The sequence below is a fragment of the Cydia strobilella genome, chromosome 20 (genome assembly GCF_947568885.1).
Source record: "Cydia strobilella chromosome 20, ilCydStro3.1, whole genome shotgun sequence".
NCBI classification, from domain to species: domain Eukaryota; kingdom Metazoa; phylum Arthropoda; class Insecta; order Lepidoptera; family Tortricidae; genus Cydia; species Cydia strobilella.
Window position 1 is genome coordinate 1,458,686 of NC_086060.1, and position 13,723 is coordinate 1,472,408.

At 40.4% G+C, this 13,723-nt stretch overlaps 1 protein-coding gene across 1 annotated transcript; it reads left to right on the forward strand.

The window, feature by feature from the left end:
* Window positions 1-240: 240 nt before the first annotated feature.
* Window positions 241-9,997, forward strand: LOC134750490 (cilia- and flagella-associated protein 206-like). Its single transcript, XM_063685668.1, has 12 exons — window positions 241-498; window positions 1,302-1,543; window positions 1,950-2,127; window positions 3,064-3,238; window positions 4,167-4,359; window positions 5,059-5,206; window positions 5,668-5,792; window positions 6,617-6,759; window positions 7,236-7,360; window positions 8,353-8,462; window positions 8,983-9,214; window positions 9,819-9,997. Exons 1-12 carry the CDS (start codon window positions 291-293, stop codon window positions 9,980-9,982), a joined length of 2,043 nt encoding a protein of 680 aa, XP_063541738.1. The 5' UTR covers window positions 241-290; the 3' UTR covers window positions 9,983-9,997.
* Window positions 9,998-13,723: the final 3,726 nt, after the last annotated feature.

Consider the following 13,723-nt stretch of genomic DNA (forward strand, 5'->3'; position numbering starts at 1 on the left):
AAAACAACCTACGTAATTTGGTCGGGATATTTGTTGCCTTATATGGTTCATGTTATACTCATGTCCCAGAGTCTAACTAGCGCCACCGGAGAGATTAAGAACTATTATTTAAAGCTGAAAGCGGTCACTTTTGTTACAATTCTGCCATAAGAGATTGGCATCCTTTCTATACCATCCATATATCTAAACCAAAATCTAAACAACTTGACAAATATATCATCACCATAGCAACCAAATCATTCAATCAATTTCGACCGACTTTTGAACATTTTTTTATCCAATTTACAATAATGGCGTGTAACGAAAATATAATTAAAAACATGGCAAATGAAATAACGAGGAATTGCCAAACACATAATGTTCAGGTTGAACACGAATTTGTTATTTATATGATCGAATTGTTGCTGCTGAATCCGAAATACGGGAAGCTGTTTACGAAGACACTTAATAGGAATAATTTGGAGTATTTTGTCAATGATTTTGTTTCTATGATGACTGGTACGTACCTCCTCATTCTTATTTTAGCGCTTTCCCGTTTGCATCCTAAAGAGGCTCGAATTCCGACAATAAGAGAGGGCAATCTGTGCTTTTGGTCAGGGGCGTAGCTAGAGCATATGGCGCCCGGGGCAGTCACCAAATTTGCGCCCCCTGACGACTGACAAAAGTTTCCCTGCTGCTGCCTTTTGCCCATTTTGGCGCCCCCCTTGGATGGCGCCCGGGGCACTTGGCCCCTCTGCCCCCCCCCCTCCCTAGTTACGCCACTGCTTTTGATAAAGAAAACATGGCCAAAAATCCGCAAATCGCTTCGTTTGTCTATTTGCCTCTATCGTTTGATACTTATTCAAGAGCGAAATAATAGATAGATGATTGAACGCCCTCTGAAACTTTATTAAATATTGTATAGACATATAGTACCTTCTGAGTGCTAGATAGCCTAGCGGTATAATAACGTGCGACTTTCAATCCAGAGGTTTAATAAAACATCGTGGAGAAACGACTAATCCCAATAAGGCCATAGTTTCCCTCCTGGGTTGGAAAATCAAATTAGTATAGTCGCTTTTGTTAAAACTTAGTGCCTACGCTAATTGTTGGGATTAGTTGCCAAACGGACCCCAGCCTCCCATGAGCCGTGGTAAAATGCCGGGACAATGCGACGAAGAGGATGAGACATCGTAACTTTTAAGTACTTGTTACCTTATCTTAGTTCGTGGCGACACTGGCGACTTACCACTAGGCAAGATTCTGGAATTTCGATTTAACCCACCTTATACACCAAAATCCCACGAATTCCTCATTTTCAGGCGACCAAACAACAATAAACACGCTCAAAATGCAATTCATCATACAAATCAACTACGACAAACTCCCCAACCTCATCGACAAACATCTAGACTCCATAGAGATCACCCTACGACCGCTCGTCACGGAGATCCTGGAGGGAGACCCGGAGCAGGGCGATGAGGCGGAGTTCAAGAAGCTGTTTCGGAAGATCTCGATTTATATTATATTGGCTAGTGGTTTGGGGAATCCTGGGATGATTATGGTGAGTTTGCTTAGATAATTCGACTTTTTTTCGTCTGCGTCCCTGTCACTTGAATATTGCAAGAGTAATAGAGAGATGGATAATACAATACCTGATACCTATGTAGGTGCTTTCTTCTTTTATCTCGGTAGCAGTCATAATCGATATCCGACTGTTCAATTTTAATATGCCCTTGCATGTGTTTACTGCACAATTAAAATTAAAATGAAAGATCTTTTGTCACGAACATTTAAAGTGAAACTTTGGATAGTTCCTGTCAGACACAAGCGCCCCTAAACTACAACCACCCCTTGGTACCTACTATCGTTTTGGATTATGGTGTCTATAGGAATTTAACCGGTCTAGTTAGCAATTAGCAAGTGGACTAGTTAGCTTTCCCAGATTCGAGCTCCGTCATTGTTTTCAGACCTTGAAAGAAGGCATGGCAGCGCTGGAGAGCGTGTTCTCTCTAGAAGACTTGCAACTGTTCGTGGCTCTACCTCGCTCGGAGAAGAAAGAGCAGCTGACAGAGCTGCTGGCCATCGTGTCTGGCGTGCGGCTCTTTAACCGAGACTGCAAAAAAGGCGGCGACCAGATACCGGACCGTAAGATACACTTGCAACTGTTCGTAGCACTACCTCGGTCGGAGAAGAAAGAGCTGCTGGCCATCGTGTCTGGCGTGCGGCTCGTTAACCGAGACTGCAAAAAAGGCGGCGACCAGATACCGCGGACCGTAATACACTTGTAACTATTCGGAATTAGTGGCTCTGTGAGCTGAAGACCTCGCGAACCCTTTCCGATCCGCCATTTTAAAAAGTTTCCAGAAACTAAATCAACAAAAAAATGCTCATCAAATTTGACGAGAATCGGTGAGAAACGCAACCTGTAGAGGAAAACAGACAGACGCAAGCGTTTTTGCTCAAGTTGATAAGAAAACCTTTGTTTTGCTTGGTCAAAAATGTAGTACTTAAGCTATAGCAACGCCTACGAGGAATTACGTGTTGTCTATTCACTCTGTCATATCATGCGACTTAATTTACTTATTTTATTTGATAGTAGCAGTTCAATCATATAAACATGTCATCCAATGAAAGTTCACATTTACCCGCGCCGTGCGTTGTCGTCACTTGTTTTCCCGCCCACGCACTTCGTACAGACGGACTGCAAAACGACTGCAATTTGTATGGCAACTGCACGCCGACTGCACGTAGTGCGTCCGTGCAGTCCGTCTGTGCCGGCCTTTAGACAGACAACAACGTAGAAGTCCTTGAGGAGATTCTAGTACATTTTTATATATTAAAGAAAAAGTGACGAAGCCCTCCAGTGGTGAAGGCCGGATCACTGGAGGGCTTCGTCACTTTTTTTTTTCTTTAATATATAACATCTATTACAGTTTTTAATTTATATATAGTGGTGTGACTACTTAAAAAGAAAAACATCAAAATATTTAATAAAATAATTTGATTTGTTCCCAAAACTTGTTCATAAGTTCTAGTTCAATTCAAGCTTATTATAATCACTGAATAAATTTCTCTCTTCAGTGCCTTTTAACCTAGTGGACGCTGGCAAAGCGTGCCTCGCCGCCCTATCCAATTCGCTATTTGGGATGATGCAACGAGTGAATACCCTCACAGCAGCCATTGAAGATACCGTAGCAGTTGAGATTGAGACAGGGAATGTGATGATAAAGTTACCGGACGACACGGAACTCTCTTTGTAAGTCAGGCATATAGGCATAAGGTCGCCAACCTCTGGGATGGAGAAGGCACTTGAAGAAGAACAAGATGCTTCTTCTAACCAACTTAACCCTCTCTCTTAATCAAAGTTCATATTTTCACCACGTGCGTTGGCGTCGCTTACCTATATTTCCCCTACCACCAACTTCCCAAATAGCCAATATATTCATAAACCTGTGCTCCGAAGGGTTAATGCTCCATCACCGTCGCACTCGGAAATTGATAACCGATATGTGACTATAAACTGCTTTACCCGAACCACAGAATAAAATATAGTACTACAGAGAAGAAACTTCCTACAAAAACCTAAGACAGCGATTCAGGGACGAATCATGCTGTCCCTTTCTTATGTATAGTACTATCCCTTTCGGCTGTTTAGGGTTGTCAAAATTTAAGTCATTATCTTATCTGTGGTCGTACACGCAAAGGGACGTCAAGTTGTGCCAACCCTATGTTTGCTCGGAGCAATGCTGAGCCGAACGGAGCCGAGAATTCCCGAAAGGATCAGTTTCGCACCTCGCACCCCTGCTCGAGACTGTCTTCTCTTATGTAGTTAAATCCATACTAATATTATAAATGCGAAAGTCTGTCTATCTGTGTGTTCCCTCTTCACGCTTAAATCGCTGAATCGATTTAGATGAAATTTGGCATAGAGATAGGTTGAGTCCCTGAGAAGGACATAGGATAGTTTTTATCCCGAAAATCATCTCTTAAGAAAGTAAAAAGTGGAATTGAGATAATAAATGAAGTGTCTGCTAATTTGTGTGCATAATATGCTCAAATTGAATAATTGCTAGAAGACTTTCTCCAGGCGCTATTCTTACTCTAGCTGGGGTTACTAAGTCCACGCAGACGAAGTCGCGGGCAAAAGCTAGTAACTAAATAAATTCCTCTCTTTCCATTTCCAGAGAGAATTATCGACACATATTCAACCTCCTGGCATTCAACCGTCAATACGAAGTGATAATCCGAAGGTTGCTCAGCGACGTGGAACTGATGGTGTCACATGCCAACCTGTACGTGGATCGAGTGAGAGAGGCGCTTGAAAACTTACATGCAGCCGTGAAATATAAAGCGGCTGTGCCGGTGGCTGTGGTTTTCGTAAGCATGTTTCGCATGAGTATGGATTTCGATGTTACGCTGATAATTAGTGCTTAGCGACGTGGAGCGTATGATAGCCAATGCCAACCTGTATGTGAGGGTACGCTGGAGAACCTGCACGCAGTTATTAAATACAAGGCAGCTGTGCCAGTTGTTTTGGATTTCGTAAGTTCGCATGAGTATGGGATTACCTAAATGTTTTCACACCTACCAACGAAATACTGAATAGGGAATATTACGCGAAACTCTACGCAGGGGGCGCCACTACCACAATCTGAGGGTCTATCGTGAAACAAGATAATCAAAATTTCGTTATCTAACATCTCTGTCACTCTTGCATATTCGAGCAATAAAGAGGCAGATGGCGAAATTTCGGATTCGCGTTTCCCAGTAGGTCCTCTGTAAACAAACCGCCTTGTCATGTCCGCATCAATGTCATTGTCATATTTTATTATTTCTGAAAACTTGTTCAAAACCGTTAAGGCACAGTATGTATAAGTTACTCTATGGTTTTGTGGGTTTACTAAACGGGCTAGTGCTGCACTCTGATGGCAAAACATTGCTGTAATACCCCCTATTTGTTTATCCTTTCTTATGTCGCTACAAAAGCACCGATTATCAAGGCCAGTGGAGCTTTAAAAGGTTGATTTTTTCCGCGTTTCTTCTTATTCCTTCTTAATCCGGTTTATTCTCTTTCAGCCTCTATTCGGCCGTCTCTGGCACACGTGGCGCGGCATGCAGAACATCATGTTCCTCGTCTCCACTGTGAACCGTCTCATGTCCGCCCTGGCCAACCTTCAGGGCCAGATGCAGATGCCTTCGGACACTTTGGACATCATGTTAGCAGGTAATATCACGTGACTTGTAGAATATAATGTATCGCGTGTAGGGTTGTCATGAATATCCTAATATTTCCTAGACAGTACCCCATACTCGCCACCATACTGTAGCTACAGCATAACCTTCACTTTCCTTTGCCCAACTCAAAACTTTCAGCCAGCTTCTAGTGGTTAGTTGAGTTTTGTAAAAATAAACCCTGACACTCGTCAAGCCGCCACGCAATCTAGATTGCTATGATTGCTTTAGTTCTAGACAAAGGACGAAAGGACCAAAAATCCTGACATATGTCAGGGAAAATCTTGACGTTTGGTAACTAATTTACTTGGTGTCAACCTAGTATAGTATTATATAATCTGTGGTGTCAACAGTGATCTTCCGTCAGACACCCTAAGATACATTGCGTTCAAGGAGTTAACATTTGTAATGGCATCTCTGTTAAAAACAAAAATTAAGTAATTGTCTTGACAGGCAAGAAAATAACGACAGACCAGGAGCGTCTGTCGCGAACCATCAGCATCGACGAGCGACTCAGCATGGGGGCCTTGAGGTACTACGTGCAGGATTCCCCGTTAACCGACGAGAAGCATACTCAGGTAGCGACATCTCCCCTTACCGTAGCCCTACTAGGCCCGTGTGGCAGACGCCATTTCTGATGGATATGTGGCAAATTCCCGCTGTTGCTAGGAAAAAATATTGCCACATCTGGCGGTCTCCCGGTCCGCTGCGGTACAATGTTAGTTACTCGTGTTTCCATTTGAATTTGTGTGCCTAAAACTGGTTTTGCACTGCTCTAACACATAGCAATGCGAGATCATTGAACAAAGACAGGCTACAGTTGGTCAGTATCGTCATAGAGTAACTTATACTAGAGCGGTACTGTCATAGTAAATTTTGTAACCCCAGTAAATTCAATGCCATCTGTCGACACACTTTAAAACTAAAAATAAATATTTATAAAAATACGATAAAATGTATTTAAATATGGATAAATGATTTTTTTTATTTGCATTAATTATTTTTATGATTTTGACCCATGTTCTTTCACTGATATGCGTTAAAATTGTTAAATAACAAACGAAACCGTCAACGCCATCTATACGACAGTTGGCCAAAGCTAGTAGCGCCCTCTGAACGAGAATCAAATTTTCTTGATTTTCGAGGCACGTTTTTTCCTTAGACTATATCCATCTATTACGGAGCTATATCTATCTTTGGTATCGTCAACAAAGTTTTAGTTACATAGAAACTTCATTCTTCCATGATGTGGTATTAATGAAGGCTACCAGACGTAGTAATTTTTTTGCTTTCTCAGTACCAAGTGTACCAACGGACAGCTTGAACCTTCGTCATTCGCGTACGGAACGAATGTAGAGAGGTCTTGAAAATAAGGTTTATAAATTTCACTGGTTTGTTCCAGTATCTCGGATTCTGCGCTCTCTGTCTATGCGCCGGGGCACTGGTTCCTGGCAACCCGCGGTTCGGTCTCATCAAACACGGCGGCCGGCGGTTTGCGTTCTGCTCCGTCAAGATGGCTACGCAGTTTAGCAAAGAACCGCAACGGTATGATATGATACACATTCCCAACGTCTGTTTGAAGATAATAGGGTTAAGGTTTCTTCAGAGACTTGAGAACTCTGGCTTCGACATCATCAAACAAGGTTTGCATTATGCTCCCTCAAAAGGGCTTCGCAGTTTAGCAAAGAACCACAACGTAACCACTCTTCCCAACGACTCTTTGAAGATAATAGGGCTAAGGCTACCTGAGAACCCTGGCTTCGGCCTCATCAAACAAAGTTTGCATTATGCTGCTTCGCAGTTTAGCAAAGGACCGCGACGGTATGACATTATTCACTCTTTGATCACCACCATTCGGCCATATACAATATAAAATTAACCTGATTACATTCTACGAATCCAGTCCCATTATTTAGGCAGTTGAATTGAAACCATCGGGTAACGGGTCGATTATCAAACCCTTCATCTGAGAAAAACACGTAGAAGAAACAAAAAGAGCTTCATGCACTGTCTTTTTCTAGCTACGTGAACGAGGTGCTGGACTACGCTCGGAACAACCCTCATGTGATTAATCTGCTCAACATTTGGGAGGCTGTTTACAATGTGCGAGATGTGGATAGGCTGGTCGTCAAGCATGTTAAGAAGAGTAAGTACCTACTACCTACCTACCTATAATGATGTCAACACAAACTGGGAATCTTAGTTTGGTTAAGAATACAATATAGGTGTACGTAGGTACTCGTACACTGTTGACAGCATAATTAAAAACAAACATTAAAAAAGTTCGAGTGCCATGCATCTTGAAAGTTGCACCTCGTGATTATACTGATTATTTTCTTGGTTTTTTGTTCATTAATATTGTTTAAAGTGTAATATCGATAGCGTATACAGTTAACTAATGTGGTAGTGTGCAGTTGCAAATTTAATCTTGAAACGCGTTTAACCACCATTTTGGAGTCGACGGCCGGTAGTCCACGTGCTACTTGTAAAGTCCAGCTATCGCTTTACAAGAGATAATAAAATCACCGTACACTGTCTTGTACTCACCGTACAATTTCAGTAGATTTAAAGCTCCTAATACCTTGAAACTGGCGAAATGGTCCTACTAGACTGAAGCCATAATTTTAGAAGAATGAATGAATAAAAAAGTACAACCGAATACAGAACCTCCTCCTTCATGAAATTATAATGGTTAATAAATGTAGTAAATACTCGTAGGATTGTATGCCGAGATCCGAAGGGCTTATCAAAAAACCGGACAAGTGCGACTCGGACTCGCCCACCGAGGGTTCCGTACTTTTTAGTATTTGTTGTTATAGCGGCAACAGAAATACATCATCTGTGAAAATTTCAACTGTCTAGCTATCAAGGTTCATGACATACGACAGCCTGGTGACAGACAGACGGACAGCGGATTCTTAGTAATAGGGTCCCGATTTACCCTTACCCTTTGGGTTGGGAACCCTAAAAACGAACCATTCAGTCGGCTTTACATATCGAGTGACTGTCCCCGATTGGTATTGGTATCCAGTTAGGTCCACTGCGACGTGCGAATCGGACGTAGTGTTCCATGCCCCTAGCTAACATGCCGAGGGCGTCCATGATATAATTATCGCTTACACTGCGTGTTACATACAGTCAAGGTGTACGAGAGAGAAATACAGACGGAGGCGCACCCGATTCCCGAATATATGGAGAAGAACTATCACTGGGACCTGTGGGAGTGGAAGCGGCGCGCTTGCCAATGGGTATTCACAAACCTATATTTATTTATCAAAGACACGTGTACTGACTAACTGAGTAATAAGACTGGCCTGCCCCATCTATCGCTAACCAAGTGCGGTCCTGCTGAGAGGCATAATAATAACAATATATTCTTTATTGGGCACCACATAATGAAAAAAGAATACAGAAAAAGAACACGCATTACATACCTATCGAAATCGAAATTTCATTACATTATCACAAGGCTAGGCTTAGCATAAGTGTACCGCGACAATATCTCACGCACGAGATAGACCACCCATCCCTTTCATAGTTTAGTTTAGTGACATAGTTTGAAAAAGACGAGTACTTACTCTATCTCGCGTGTGAGATACTGTTGCGGTGCATACGTGTACGTGCTAAGCCTACTGAGATACTGAACGAAAGAGCGATAGATTGGGCAATGAACTCAGTCATTTGACAACATCATATCTCAGCAGACAAGTAGCATATGGCAACAGAGTTCAATTAAGACTTCATCTATTAATCTATTAAAATTTTCAGGCGTCAATAGTGAACTGCCGCACAAAATCCACCCAAACCAACTACAGCCACCTCCGCTCCGAGATCCACTGTCAGACAGTCGAACCTCGGGACAAATGTTACCAGACCAGGAAAGATACGGGGATGACTACAGACTTCAGTAACAACTTTATTTTTGGGCTGCGGGGGCAAATTGGGTACGGACAACACTGGATTGACTTTGTTCAGAAGAGTCATCCGGAGAAATTAAAAGGTGAGTCACTTAGTATTTCTCAGCTACATGTCTCCACTGCTAAAATATAGACCATATCCTATCATACCTTGTGGGGAAAGTAATTTGACCTTGGAGCGTGTTTAAGTAGCTTTTGAAGGATAACAAAACGTAAAACGCTCATAATAATGGTTCGTTCGATATTAATTATCATTAAATACATAAATGGTTTCAGATATTAATAAAAAATACCTTTAGCTTTGTTTAATGATTTTAAGTCATAAACCTTAAAATTCCATAAGAAACATTTTTTTTTATAATGATGTTGAGCATAATTGTGAACGCAGGAACGCACAAGTTTTACATAATATATTGATGATGATTATAATTAACCTGATGATGATTGACAGACTTATGTTTTTTGCATGTTGCACTTTCCTCGCTATAGTGAGGTGAAAAGTTTTGTTACACACGGGTGCAAATGTATTTTACTTCTCGTGTGTTGAAACACTCGCGGGTAAAATACAGCTTTGCACCCTTGTATAACAAATAACTAATGTTCATCACACAAATAAATGCCCTTACCGGGATTCGTACCCAGGCAAATTGAAAGATAGATCTCTATCGGTTTATTCATGTTTTCCAGCGCAAACCTTCACTGCATGCATGTGGCCCTGCGAGCCAGGCACGCCTCCCTCGGAGACTGACTTCAAAGAAGACATCAAACAGAAGAAATCAGATTTCAACATGAGCATGATAGCTGTCAAAAGCACGCGGTTTTCAAATCTCGAATTTCACTGGTTAAAATAGGGAATACGCAAAACTCTGCGTATAGGGGGCGCCACTAGCACAAACAGTAAACCGCCTTGATGCATCAATGCCATGTTTATTAGTAACAAATTATCGTGAAAACTGTTTACGGCATAGTACTCTAGTTTACGGTTTGTGCTAGTGCTGCACTCTGGCAGCAGAATATTGCAGTAATACTCCCTATAGAAGCAACAGCGTGGGAATGTTAACTTTTATGAGACATCTTCGCACCATCAATAAGTTATTTTATAGAATGTACTAGAGATGTTAAGAAAAATCGTGCCCCCTAACTTGACAGCTGAATATGTCGCTGCAGAGAGTGCAGCGACACGGGGGACAGAGGTACGGTGTGTCGGGTGTCATGTGTTCACGTAATTCTCTCTGGCAAGTGGCAACCCCACATTGCAGTTTGGAAATAGACTATTAATATTTGGCATATTTATGGCAAATCCAGTTTGTCAGTAGAAAAAGTCGCGAAATTCTAATTAGGACAATTACATGTTTTAAGTTTGCCGCCTTTTTCTAATGACGGGAATGGCATGCCAAATTAGGATTTTGTACTAGACTTAAGGCCAATGAAGTACACAATTGTTACCGTCAATCGGGGTGAATAGGGAGGGCTGGGGTGAATAGGGACAAAAGTTCAGTACCAGACAATTGTCAGGTAAATCACATTTTACAAAATTTAGTATTTAGTATTTTTGAAAAAATTTCTTCAAAAATACTAAATTTTGTATGATACTATTTGTATGGGTATTTTTGACGAAATTGTCAGGTAAATCACATTTTATATTTTGTCCCTATCCCAGCCATCCTCATTCACCGCGGCTGACGGTACTTAATTTAATTTGCACTTACTTGAATAAAAACTTTTATAAAAAAAAAGATAAACCGACTTCAAAAAGGATGAAATAAAATATTATCCTTTTTAGGGTTCCGTGTTTAAGTATATGCGTTACCAACTGATATTTTTGAAGTCGGTGCCAAGCCAAATTTTAAACCATATATTCATAATGATTTTGGTGCAATTCGATAAAGATACATAGATATAGAAGTGTCCTACGAGGGCGATCTCGTTGCGAACGCCAACGCCTTGGGCCGGCCGCGCCGTGCCGCGTCGCTTCGCTTCGCGTTCGCGAGTGTTCGCCTATGTAAGACGCAGCGTACACGACGACAATAAACGAACTTTCTGTACACCTCAGAACAGAACACACGGTTGAACCTTCTTGGCGCAGTTCGTACCATGCTTGTCGGCACGTTAGTGTAAATCTAATACGTTTTGTCGTCGTATTTTTTTAAAGAGCATTTCTTACTAATTCTTGAACAGTCATAGCACGTGTCAGATTTATTGATTAAAGATATAGTAATATACTTTATTTAATTAATTAAAATTAATGAAATAGGCAATAAGAAGGTAATGCAGTATTTAATTAAGACCAGTTAGTTACTGCTCAATGTATATGTATTAAAGGGATACCTAGTTATCTACAAGGTTTGAATATGAAAACATGAAAAGTGTGAATATTATTTAATTATGAAGTAATATATTTGTAATAGCGGATATAAGTAAAAGTATATCGTAGACTTACTAAACATATAATCGATTTACATAATCGGCTCCATTACCAAAGATCTTAATATTGTATTGTTAAATTAGTCAAGTAAGTACGCTGCGCAATATATTGGTGGCTTATTATTAGTACTGGCTACCCTAACGTACATACTTGACATAATTTAAAGCAGTACTAAAACTAGCAAGGGCTGGTATATCATATATTACACTGTAATCAGTTGGAATATACGTTACGTAGTAATTACTAAAAACTCATTTTAAATCACGCTTATTAGGTCATCATAGTTCACATTGAAGATTGTAACGTACATACCATCAGACTATAATAAAAGCAAATCACACAGAAAGATATAACAAGTCATAAAAATCACAAATAATAGAAATATAAAATTGACACTTAACTTGGTTCCTCGTCGTTAGCTCTCCAACCGAGAAGTGACTCACAATTGTCAGACACCCGCTTATATTACATCAGGCTTTACCCCTTCCACCACTTCTTGGTAGGAGAAACAAAGTACGATGTTTCCGGCACATCCGGTTATCGTAATAATCAAATGTAGCAAATACAATTTATATGAAAATAAACCGATTAGTAATTTAGGAAGGCTCATAATAAATAGATTAATTTATTATTAGCTTAAGACGGAATAATAAAATTGTCATCTAAGACTACCGCACATCCGGTTAGCGTAATAATTGAATTTAACAAATGTATTTGCTACATTTAATTTTAATTTATTATAGAATAATTAACACAAACTAATACACATTTAATCGTGGCTAATTATTATTAATAGTTTACGTTACTTATGTTCTGACAGTTATGGTCACGAAATATACATGAAGGGTAGTTGTGTTATTGGCTGTGCTAAATTATTATAATTTATATCGATATACGGATTACTTTTTCGTGAAAATGTAAGTGTGATCGTTGTTAATAATACGTATCTCACACACGCAAGTGTGGGATTGGGACTGTCGCTTATCCAGAGGACTACATTTCAAAATATAAAACAATTCAAGGAACCTTCATGCAAAATTTCAGCTAAAGCGGTTCAGTTGTTTAGCCATGAAAAGGTAACAAAGAGGCAGACATAATTGCTTTCACGTTTATAATATTTGTACAGTTGTAATGGGATTTATAGACATAAAGCTGATTATTTTTGACTGGTATTGTTACTACTTGGAGTACTTGGCTTGGCACCGACTTCAAAAATATCAGTTGGTAACGCATATACTTAAACACGGAACCCTAAAAAGGATAATATTTTATTTCATCCTTTTTGAAGTCGGTTTATCTTTTTTTTTATAAAAGTTTTTATTTTTCCATTTTTAGTTTTAAAACATTGTTAAGAGCGTGACGCATGAATGAAAAACATAATGATGTTTAACTGTAAATTCGTAAACTTTATTAAATAATCAGAATTTTCCTCGGGTCCGTCTGGGAAATCATTCCTGTCACTAAATCCATTCTCCGCCCCGCCACTGACCCAATCCCTCAAACCCGGTGATCACTCAACCTCACAGCACATCAACCCCTGATCACTGAACCCCTCGACCCTAAACCACCAACCCTTCAACCGCCATTCCCCGACCCCTAACCCCAGACCCCTTAACTTCTAACCCTAACCCCCGATCCCTTAACTCCCAACCCCACAGTCCCCAACCCATCAACTCACCTCCCCTCAACCCCTAACCTCAAACCCCCCAAACACTAATACCCTCTACCTTCACCTCTCAGTCTCTTTGGTTGTTTCCAACACTACCTACATCAAAAATCATAATACACATACGAGGGAAGTTATCAGTAGCCTTACCACGAGTTTGACATTGATATATTCGCTATCGTGTGCGTAACTTACTGTTTATGCATCTCGCTCGTACTAGCATATTAGTGTACAAAGTAAGTTACGAAGAATATTTAGTGTCAAACTCGTGGTTAGGCTACAGTTGCACTACATCAAATTGGTGGTTTTGGGGAGGAAATGCTTGAGTTACTTTAGAAAACACCGAAATTACCACACACGTGCCTTTAAAAATTGAGGAGTTCCCTCAATTCCTCACGGATTCCATCATCAAATCAAAACCAAAAATATTACGAAAACACCTTGGAGAGGTAACTTCTTTCAAACAGAAAAAGAATAACTCAAATCGGATCATGGGTGCCG

Bases quoted from the DNA above. Each gene is read 5' to 3' on its own strand.
- LOC134750490 (XM_063685668.1), top strand. From the start codon at position 291: ATGGCGTGTAACGAAAATATAATTAAAAACATGGCAAATGAAATAACG. The intron at 499-1,301 runs GTACGTACCTCC...CCTCATTTTCAG, and splicing joins TTTTGTTTCTATGATGACTG to GCGACCAAACAACAATAAAC. The intron at 7,361-8,352 runs GTAAGTACCTAC...TGTTACATACAG, and splicing joins CGTCAAGCATGTTAAGAAGA to TCAAGGTGTACGAGAGAGAA.